Consider the following 11,686-nt stretch of genomic DNA (forward strand, 5'->3'; position numbering starts at 1 on the left):
TAGTAAACCATGTGATTGTCAGATTTAAAGTGACCAATACCAGTCCATTTCAACTCACTAATGCCTAGGATATTATTGATGCTTATGCATTCCATTTCATTTTTTACAATTTGCAGTTTTCCTAGATTCATGCTTCGTACATTCCATGTTCTGATTATTTATTAATGGTTGTTTAAAGCTGTTTCTCTTCATTTTGTGTTGTGCTCAATCAGTAAACAAAGGTCCCGACACTTTACTTCATTTGTGTCTTCACGGTAAACTCAACTCTGAGGAGGGCAGCTCTTCTCCAGTCACATTTTCCAGCCTGAGGGTCTCATCATCTGGCACTATGTCTCACAGTAGTTTGGTGCTCTTCATCATGTTTTAGTATTCAATACTCTGTTGCTGACAGGTTCCACTGCTATTCATAAGGTGTTCAGTGACTAAATTTTCTAAAGTCGTCCGGCTCTCCTTGTTCCTAATCTGGCTTCATTTGGAAGCTCAGCTGAAACCTATCCACTGTGGGTATCCCTGCTGGTACTTAAAACATTGCTGTTGTTAAGTGCTGTTGAGTCGGTTCCAACTCATAGTGACTCTGTATAGGGTTTCCAAGGAGTGGCTGGTAAATTTGAACTGCTAACCTTGATGCTCAAACAGAACTTGTAGTTCAGTGCATTATCCTGCAGCACCATACCGGTACTCCATTTAAACATTAGTATCTCAGGAATATGCAAGTTTATGTATTAGGCATTAGACTATTCGAAGAAGGGAACGTGAACTAAAATCAGTTTAATTTGGTGCTAGATATTGAACATTTGTTCAGTACGTGTTTCTGGTAAGTTTAATATAGAAGTTAATTTAATTTCATAACATATAAAATATGTATTATTTGTAAATAATTTTTGCTTTACAAATGAGGTAACAGAATGAGAAAGGTCACATAGCTACTGTTCTGGCCTTGTCAGTTAGACCTCAGTTCAGTGCTTATTCCCACAAAACACGAATTGAAGGAACAGTGTTCAGGAACCCTTTTGTGAACAAGGGACTAAAAAGTGCTATGTTATTATGGGAACAGTTTTTATGTTATTGTGGTGACGAGAAAGTGCTACTTAACTGTAAAGGGGAGCTTAGGGAAGACTTTTATAAAGCAGTTGTTGTCTGAGTTAAATATTGAGTAGAAAATTTTTTGGCATGATTTCTTGTTAATGCTACTATTTTAAACTCTTGCTAATTGATATTTTCAGCAATGATGAAACAATGGGCATGTGAGTATTGTTTTGGGAATTAAAAAAAAATGTGAGAAATATGACCTAGTAAACATTTATACATAGCACCAATTGAGCAAACTTTATGTTACAGTCTTTTTTTGTTAATATTTTGATGTCGAAATGTACTAATCTAGGTGTAATATGATTTTTTGCTTTAGATGTCCTCCTCGCACTTTCTTACCAGCCCTTTGCAAAATTTTTCTTGATGAAAGTGCTCCAGACAATGTGTTAGAAGTGACAGCACGAGCCATCACGTATTACTTGGATGTATCTGCAGAATGCACCCGAAGGATTGTTGGGGTAGATGGAGCTATAAAAGCACTTTGTAATCGCTTGGTTGTAGTTGAACTTAACAACAGGACCAGCAGAGACTTAGCTGAACAATGTGTAAAGGTAAGTCTTTATTATTTACTGTCCCACTTAGATTTTTTTTCCCCTCTTCACTGAGACTGGTTGAAAATAGCGCAAATCACAGTGCCTGTGGCACCAAAGGAAATTCTGCTAGGGCTTAATAAAAAAAAAATATATGTATCTCATCTTTGAAGGAAATCTCTAGGTCACTGGCATGCTTGTGTGGGCTGCCTCTGTTTTCTACTGTTCCTGGTAACTGTTAACATTGGACACCAGGGTTGGTTATCCCTGTTCTTTTCCAGACTGATCTTGTGTGAAAATAGTAACAACTACCACTGCACAAAACCTTTTTAAAGTGTTGAAGAGCAAAGATGTCAGTTTGAGGACTAAGGTGTGCCTGACCCAAGCCATGGTATTTTAAATAACCTTATATGCATGTGAAAGCTGGACAGTGAATAAGGAAAACCGTAGAAGAGTTGATGCTTTTGAGTTATGGTGTTGGAGCAGAATATTGAAAGTATCAAACAGATCTGTGTTGGAAGACGTGCTTCCAGAGTGCTCCTTGGAGGCCAGGATGGACAAACTTTGTCTCTCATACTTCAGACACATTGTTAGGAGGGACCAGTTGCTGGCGAAGATTATCATGTTTGGTAAGGTGGAGGGTCAGAGAAAAAGAGTAAGACCCCCAATGAGATGGATTGACCAAGTGGCAGCATCGATGGACTCAAATGTGGCAACAACTGTGAGATTGGCCCAGGATCGGGCAGTGTTTCGTTCTGTTTGCGCATAGGGTGAGTCAGTGTCTACTTGATGACACCTAACAACAAAAATCATCATGACGAAGGAGCTCTGGTAGCATAGTGCTTATGAATTGGGCTGCTATCCTCAAGGTCAGTAGTTCGAAACTACCAGCAGTTCCACAGGAGAAAGATGAGGCTTTCAGTTCTTGTAAAGATTTACAGCCTTAGAAACCCTGTGCAGGGTCTCTGAGTTGCAACCGACTCCATGGCACACCACCACCATGACAGTTAACACTGTTTACCATTGCTAGGTATTACTGTGAGCACTTTCACTCATTTAATCTTTAAGACAGTTCTATGAGGTAGATGCAATTAATATAGTTTCTATTTTATTGATTAAAAAATGAAAGCATAATGAGTTTAAGTAGTTTGCCTGGGTAATGAAAGTAGTCATTTGCAGAGCCAGAATTTGAACTTCGGTCATGTGGTTCTAGGGCCCAGGGACTTAACTTTTTTCTTGTACTGTCTTTAGAATTAGCTGTTGTATTGATTGTTGTTTTTCTTGGTAGGATTAATTAAACTTTATGGAACTCTTAAAGTATAAGTACTTACTCAGTAGTTTATTAGAATTTCTAGGTGAGCACTTTTAAATTTAAGTGATTCTCTTCTTATGATTCTAGGTTCATTGAGCAAATGGAAACTCTAGAGCATGCTGCTCTTAAACTTGTCTTAGTACTCCTTAACAATACTTAGATTATTTAGGAATCCTAGTGGGCCTTTTCACTTAAGGTATTGAAGAATTTTATGGGCAAAATGGAGTCCTGGTGTCCTGGTGTGAATTAATGAACCAGACTGTAAGATTGGTTTGAACCACAAGGTTGGCAGTTCAAACTCACCAGCTGCTCCTAGGAATCCCTATGTAGTGTGGCTGTGTGTTGGAACCAACTCGATGGTACTTAGTAACAACAACAACAACAGCATGAGCAAAATATTGAATGATGCAGAAAGCATCAAAAGAAGATGGAAGGAATACTCAGAGTTACTGTACCAAGAAGAACTGGTCAGTGTTCAACCATGTCAAGACACAGCATATGATCAGGAGCCCATGATCCTGAAGGAAGACGTCCAAGGTGTACTGAAGGCATTGTCAAAGAACAAGGCTCTGGGAATAGATGTTAATAAGAGCTATTTTAGGTGCTAATGTCCTTGTCTTTCTACCTCTTGACTTGTAGATTAATTTCTGACTGCCACTAACTTCAGAGGAAGAGGCATCCTTTCCATATTTAAGGCTTTTTCCTTCTTCTCAGATTATCATTATGTTTCTTCCTGGACTGGGATTTTGCTCTATTGCTTAATTCACTGACTTAAAATTTCAAATTCTTTCTTATTTGGATCCCTACTCCTGGTATATAAGTAAAATTTTGGTGGTTTGTTTTTGTTTCTTTAACTTTATGTAATTTTCAGATTATACTTAACACCTACATGTCATTCGTCCAGATTTACTAGTTAACATTTTGCACTTTCTTTCTTTCTTTTGTATGATGGAAGGTTAAAAAGTTTGTGGAAAAATTTCATTATTTTTCAATTCTGTAAACTTTGAAGCCCCCTACTCACTCACACACACACACATTATCGCGGTTTTGAAAGCAGGTTGTATATCATCTAAGAATAAGGACATTCTTCTACCTTGCCATAATACCATTACCATATAAATAAAAATTAACAGTGATTCAGTCATACACAATATGCAGTCTACTGGCCTAATGGTTCGTAAAATGCTACTTATGTCTTTTTGTTAACTATTAGGGCTCAGTCAGAATTTACACATTTTGTTGAATTTTCTAAAGTAGTTTAGTATAGCCCTCCTCCATACTGTTTTTCACGACATTGACTTTGTTTTAGCGCCTAGGCCAAATATCGTGTATAGTGTCCCGTAGTTTGGATTGTTTGCTTCTTCATGATTAATTTCAGTTAAAAACTTCTTACTGATAGTCAAGTTCTTGGAAAGAATAGCAGAAGGTTTACACACAATGACTCTTCAGCTTATTGAAATCAGGTTTGTGTGTCTACTCTCCCTGAAAATGCTGGGATAAAGGTCAGTCTACGACATCCCTATTACCAGACTATGGACTCTACAGTTCTTAATGTATTTGATCCTGGTGGTCAACATTGCCAACCATTTCATTAGTTTTGAAGTCAACCTTTGGATTCTCTTCTATCCAGCTCTCAATCTTTTTTCCATGCAGATTGTACATTTTTCTTACTTCATTCTTTTTTAAAGTTAATCTGATTTTGAAAGTGGAAATTTATTATTTTAAATTTGATGGGATTGGGTAGACTGATTTTACCTCTCCTCCTCCTGGCTTTTCTTTCTTTCTTTTTTTTTTTTTTTTGTGTGTGTGTGTGTGTATCTTGTTGCTGTTTAACACTTTATTGTGCTGTAGTTGAAATTTTACACAGCACATTAATTTTCCATTAAAAAATACATGCTCACATTGTTATAAAACATTGGTTACCATCTCCAAAGTATGTCAGCATTCTCCCCATGTGCACCCTGGGATCCTTGTTTCCATTTGTACAATTTCCCAGTTCCCCATGCCTTCTTATCTTTGTTTTGGGGAAATGTTGCACTTTTGATCTCATATATTTGATTGTTCTAGAGCAAGAGTAGTTCATCCCTCAAAAGTGTTGTATATTTTGTAGACCAATCCCTTATTTGGATGAGCAGTGGCCTTTGGAAGTTTCTTGAGTTTTACATTAAAACAGCAACAGTCTCAGGCTTTCCTTCAATGTCTATCAGAACAGAAAGCTTGATCTTTTTTATGAATTTGAGTTTGTTGTATATTTTTCTACTATTCAAATCAGGATTTTCTGTTCTTTGGTCAGACCTATTGATAGTGGTAGCCGGAAACCATGTAGTTCTGTTGGTTTGAGGCTAAAAGACAATATGGTGGTTCATGAGGATGATTAGTTCTTTGAACTAATTGCTTCCTGAATCTTTTCTTTATGCTCTTTTGCTCTGGGCTAGGAAAGACTTATAGTTACATCTTAGATGACTGCTCTCAAGTGGCCTAAGAAAAATAAATAAATAAATGTTGTTTAACTTACGTCAGAAACTACTTACAAAGGTGTTGTTGGAATGAAACCTCATTGTAAATCAAGGAATATCGGCATACTTTGTCTAGACAATCTCATCTATCCTTTTCTACTGTGTATACATACTGCCTCTCATCTTTATCTTTAGTAGTGATTTCTCTTTTGAGTTCTACTTCCCATATTTAAGGGTCAAGTGGGCTTCTCTGCCTGGGTGTCTAAAGTCATTTTCTTTCACTACAGGTGAACTCTGATTTTGATGAATGGCATCAGCTTCTACCCAATCCCTCAAGCTAGAAACCTGTGCTTATCCTTGTTTTCTTTTTTTTAACCTCATTTCTATAGCTGATTATTTTTCTAGTTTATTTTCCCTTTTCTGTATATTCTTGCTGCTATTGTGTTAGTCAAATTCTATCCGTCTCTTGAACATTAATGCTTGAAATTTTGCAATTACCTCCAAATTCTCTCCTCCACCACTCTACATTGCTATTAACTAGGAATATGATCATATTCTTTCCAGTGTAAAATTCTTGTCTTGCTTATAAGAGAAAGCATTTCTTGATATGTTTATAAACATTGACATAAATTAAAAAATACAATTATTTTTAGATATTTGTAGATTGAGTATGGTCAATAGTAGTAATAAGTAGCCTTTATGAACTTTAAAAACTATGATTTGGAAGCTTACAAAAGTGCTAAATATTTGTAGTTCCTTAGCTTGGCATGTAGGATTCACCATCTAAACCTGCACTGTTCAGTATAATAACCATATGACTTGAGCACTTAATATGTGGCTACTCTGAATTGAAATGTGTTGTATATATAGAAATACAATAGAATTTTGAAGACATAATATGAAAAAAACATTGTAAAATTTATCAATATTTTATATTGATTTACATGTTGAAATGATGGGGTTTGTATATATTGGGTTAAATAGAATGGGAAGTTTAATCTGTTGCACTTTCTCTTCTCCCCCCTTCTCTTTATGTGTTTTTATTGTAGGTATTAGAACTGATATGCACTCGTGAATCAGGAGCTGTCTTTGAAGCTGGTGGTTTGAATTGTGTGCTGACCTTCATTCGTGACAGTGGACACTTAGTTCATAAAGATACCTTGCATTCTGCCATGGCTGTGGTATCAAGACTCTGTGGCAAAATGGAACCTCAAGATTCTTCTTTAGAAATTTGTGTCGAATCTCTTTCTAGTTTATTAAAACATGAAGATCATCAGGTAAATTACTATAGCACACTTTCAGTGTTATGTTGCAGTATTCCCTCTGTATGAATACTTATGTTATTAATTGCCATCGAGTTGGTTCTGACTCATAGCGACCCAGTATAGGGTTTTTGATTGGTGAATTTGAATTGCTGACCTTGTGGTTCAAACTGACCTTGAAGTCAGTCCTGTGCTTATCTTACAGTGCCACATGAAATAGAGGTAATTTCATTCTCGCTTTCTTACATTTTATGTCTCTATAGAGTAATCTTTTTGTGCTGGTGGTTTTCTTGATAAAAATGGCATGTGTTTCTAAATACAAACAATTATAGAAATACACAGTTGTTTTACAAAGTTGTACTTACTCTCAGTGTAGAAGACATTCTCTATGTCTCCTAATTTTTTTTACTGAAAATGAGTAAGATCTCACCTGAAGTAGAACAAAGTAATTATAATGTTATATGTATAAATTTTTGATGACTTATTATAGTTTAGGAAACAATACCTTCCTTTTAATGCCTTTTTTACGCTTCGTATTTTTTTAAGTTGATACTCATAGATTATTTTGGAAGAGTTGTACATAACCATAATGGTTAACTTTTATTGAGCTCTTATGTGTGCTTGGTTCTTTTATATGTATCGTCTCATTTAAACAGAGATAAATGAGCTATAGGTATCATTACCATTTCTATTTTGCAAATGGAGATGGAGGTCTTGAGCAATTAAGTAACTTGTTTAAGTCTGTAATTAACAGATGGTGGAGCCATGATTCAGATGTAGATGCATTGTACTCCTTAGCTCCTTTCTATAGCTTCTTTTTATTTAGTCTTAGTGCTGAAATGATGGGTAGTAAACCTTTTTAGGTGAATTTTGTCCAGACGCTTCTTCTTTATATCATTAGGTTTCAGATGGAGCCTTGCGATGTTTTGCATCGCTAGCTGACCGATTTACCCGTCGTGGTGTTGACCCAGCTCCGTTAGCCAAACATGGATTAACTGAGGAGCTGTTATCTCGAATGGCTGCTGCTGGTGGTACTGTATCAGGGCCTTCATCAGCATGCAAACCAGGTCGTAGCACCACAGGGGCACCTCCCACAGCTGCAGACTCCAAATTGAGTAATCAGGTGTCAACAATTGTAAGTCTGCTTTCGACACTTTGCAGAGGCTCTCCAGTAGTAACACATGTAAGAATATTTAAAAATTTTTAATCTTTCCAAAAAAATATTTTTGTATAATGCACATATATTAAACCCCTCTCCACCCCATTCCCATTTTCTTTCTAGGATCTTTTGAGGTCAGAGCTTCCAGATTCAATTGAAAGCGCACTGCAGGGTGATGAAAGATGTGTGCTTGATACCATGCGTTTGGTTGACCTTCTCTTGGTGCTATTATTTGAAGGACGAAAGGCTTTGCCAAAGTCTAGTGCTGGGTCTACAGGAAGAATTCCAGGACTTCGGAGATTGGATAGTTCTGGGGAGCGCTCACATCGGCAGCTTATAGACTGTATTCGAAGTAAAGATACTGATGCACTTATAGATGCAATTGACACAGGAGGTCGGAAATTTTTTTTTTTTAAATAAAAAGAAATCTGAGACATTAGGAATTATGTAGGCAATTTCTAGTTTTTAGACAGTGTCAGCAATTGTGCCAGATAACAGAATGGCCAACTCCTGCAATAACCCCCTGTCCCCTGTATGTTATTGCTTAATTGTCAGCCTGTTGCATGATAAAAGTCTCAGTAAGTGCTTGCTAAATGAGTAAAGCTTGCAATTTGCCTTGTTTTATTAGCGGAAGGAGAGTCTACAAATTCTGAGATGAACTGAAGATTGAAATTGTTGTTGTTAAGTGCTGTTGTTTTCAACTCAGCCACTCTGTATAGGGTTTCTGAGGCATGGCTGGTAGATTTGAACCACCAACCTTGCAGTTAGCAGTTTACTGCTTATCCTGCAGCGCCACACCAGTACACACACTAGGTACACACACTAGGACTAATTTCTTAAAATTGATGGAGACTATAGAATATAATTTTTTTTGTAGTTTTCTTGGGTAAATGATGAACAAATGTAACTTGGTGAAAGATACATCACAGTCTTCAGACATTTTATTTTGTCTTGTTTGGGTTATAGACATGATACAACTAGTACTGGGTTGAGTTGTGTTACGTAATTTTTTTTTTTTCCCTTCTTTGTGTTCACTTTTAAGGCTTAATGTCATGTGGATCGTCAATGATTTAGAAATTGTAGGGTACATTTTCTTAGCATACATAGTAGGTCTACTTGTTTAAAATAATCTATTGATTATATTTAGTGAATTATTAATAAAAATACTTAAATGGTCCAAGTTTTAGGACATTTCATTATTATTTTTATTGCCTTTTAAAAACAAGTTTTGTGTTTATTTTTTTTCCTTCAAACTTCCAGCTTTTGAAGTAAATTTTATGGATGATGTAGGTCAGACTCTATTAAACTGGGCATCTGCTTTTGGAACTCAGGAAATGGTAAGCTGGCAAATAATAGCTTGCATATCAATTCAGAGATAGAAATATTAATAAGGCAACTTTATGATTCTTTATAATTTTGCAGGTAGAATTTCTTTGTGAAAGAGGTGCTGATGTTAATAGAGGTCAAAGGTCATCATCATTACATTATGCTGCATGTTTTGGAAGACCTCAAGTAGCAAAGGTAAACATTTTTTAATATTAATTTTGTTGTTAACATTTATATGATTGTAAAATAAGAATTTTATTGAAATTTTTATTCTATATTTATATTAAAAATATTTTTTAAACTGACAAGCATGTTTCCATGTTGCTTCACTGCATTCCGCTTTGCTTATTATAAGTGTTTCTTAATATAAATATAAGCAAAATTTAAAAAAATGCTTGTCTTCCTTCTTTTCTTAACACTTGATTTAACATGCTATTATGTAGTAAACTAATTTATAATTTGCTTTTTGCACTTAATAAATATTGGAGACCTCTCCTGTTAGTCCATAACCAAAAAATCCCATTTCCTTTGTATTGATACTGACTTAAAACTTTTGACAAAATGTAAGTGCACCATAGGTTTTTCAAGGCTGTAAATCTTTTTAGAAGCAGACTTCCACTTCTCTCTCCCATGGAGTGGCTGATGGGTTAAAAATGTCAAACTTCAATCCGTTAACCATGTTACCACCAGGGTTCCTCATGTTAGTACATAGATTATTTAGTACATACAGAGGAGTGATCATTGTTTTTTATATCACTGTCTTTACAGTGTGTGAATGTACTACAGGTATATTTAATACACTCCTACTTTTGAACACTTGATTATTTCCAATTTCTTTCTTGTTAACGAACAACTTATTTCTTATTACATACAAGAAGGTATTGATGTTTTAAAATCAGGAAAAGTGTGCGTCAGGGTTGTTTGCTTTTCACCATATTCCTGGTGTGGCACTGTAGGATCAGCACTGGACTTCAAACCACAAAGTCAGCAGTTCAGACCCACCAGCAGCTCCTCACATAACGCTGTACAGGGTCACTGTGAGTTGGAACCGACTTAATGGCACTTAACAACAACAATCCAGTGTGTAAACTGAACAAATGATTGGAGAGACTGTATTATCTGAGGAAGACTCATTCACAACCTATGATATGAAGATGACACAACCTTGCTTGCTAGAAGCACAAAGGAGTTTGGAGTACTTAATGATGAAGCTCAAAAACCACAACGTTAGTGTGGATTGCACCACAGGGTAAAGACAACTGAACCAGTAAATAAATAAAGACAAGTGAATCAGTAAATAACATCATTATAGGGAAAAGATTGAAGATGTCAAAAGATTTCAGTAAATGCATCCATAATCAATGTTCATGGAAGCAGCAGTCAAGAAATCAAAACATGTATTTTGTTAGATAAATCTGCCTCAGAAGATCTCTTTAAACTGTTAAAAGAGCAGAAATGCCACTTTGAGAACTAAAGTCTGCCTGACTGAAGCCATGGGATTGTTTAACATCTCATATGAATGTGAAAGGTAGACAGTGAATAAGGAAGAATGGAAAAGAATCAATGCTTTTGAATTATGGTGTTGGAGCAGAGTAATATTGAATTTACCACGGCCTGCCAGAAGAATGAACAGGTGTGTTTGGAAGAAGTATAGCTGGGAACAACCAGACCCTATTTCTTTCAAAACAGACTTGTTCAATTATCTGGCAGGCCATGGTACATTCATAAGTGAGGATGACAAGACTTTATCTCTCATACTTTGGGCATGCTGTCAGGAAGGACCAGTCCCTGGAAAAGGACATCATGCTTAGTAAAGTGAAGGATCAGCAAAAAGATGGATTGATTTAGTGGCTGCAGCAGTGGGATTAAACATAACAATTGTGAGAATGTTGCAGGACTTGGCTGTGTTTTCTGTTGTCTATAGGGTAGATAAGAGTTGGAACTGATTTGACAGCTCCTAACAACAACTCTTCATATTTACCAATAAAGCAAAAATAATTTTTTTCATTGCATCTTTGACTCCTACACTAGCATAGGTCTTTGGCAAGTAATTTTATAGTTAGAGAAATTGTAGTCCAGAATCAGATAATAAAGATTAAGTCAAATGTATGATCTGGATCTCTAGAATCTTCCTTTTGTAAAATTTTAACCCACTTTGAAGTCAAGCACCTGGATGCAAGTTCCCACTCATGTAAGTGCCAGGCTGTGTGACCTTAGGAAAGTCTGATTCAGTTCTGCCTACCTGTGAAATGGATATACTATTACATCCCTAGCATGATTGTTAGAATTCAAAGAGAAAAATACATATAAAACACTTGCTATAGTAATTGCCTCATTATAGGTACTCAAGTGGTAGTTGCCATTATTATCTTCTTTACATTATAGGGACATTTTTCTGTAACATTTGAATTTTCAGCACTAATTGGTTAGTGTTTTGAGATTTATAATTCCAGGGTGATTAAATAGCACTGAATCACCACCACACTGTCTTAAGCATTTTGTTGTTTTTTCTTTTTTAGTGTTCACATATACTTGTCTTTTTTTTTTTTTTT

The 11,686-nt window shown here is 35.9% G+C and overlaps 1 protein-coding gene across 1 annotated transcript in view; it reads left to right on the forward strand.

The window, feature by feature from the left end:
- HECTD1 (HECT domain containing E3 ubiquitin protein ligase 1) overlaps positions 1 to 11,686 on the forward strand; it is a 117,540-nt gene that overhangs the window by 40,464 nt on the left and 65,390 nt on the right. The window contains exons 2-7 of the mRNA XM_006835365.1: positions 1,406 to 1,640; positions 6,437 to 6,664; positions 7,551 to 7,832; positions 7,932 to 8,202; positions 9,069 to 9,145; positions 9,231 to 9,329. Of these exons, the coding sequence (XP_006835428.1) occupies positions 1,406 to 1,640; positions 6,437 to 6,664; positions 7,551 to 7,832; positions 7,932 to 8,202; positions 9,069 to 9,145; positions 9,231 to 9,329 (1,192 nt within the window). The remainder of the gene's footprint in view (positions 1 to 1,405; positions 1,641 to 6,436; positions 6,665 to 7,550; positions 7,833 to 7,931; positions 8,203 to 9,068; positions 9,146 to 9,230; positions 9,330 to 11,686) is intronic.

Source organism: Chrysochloris asiatica, unplaced genomic scaffold (assembly GCF_000296735.1).
Source record: "Chrysochloris asiatica unplaced genomic scaffold, ChrAsi1.0 scaffold00017, whole genome shotgun sequence".
NCBI lineage: Eukaryota > Metazoa > Chordata > Mammalia > Afrosoricida > Chrysochloridae > Chrysochloris > Chrysochloris asiatica.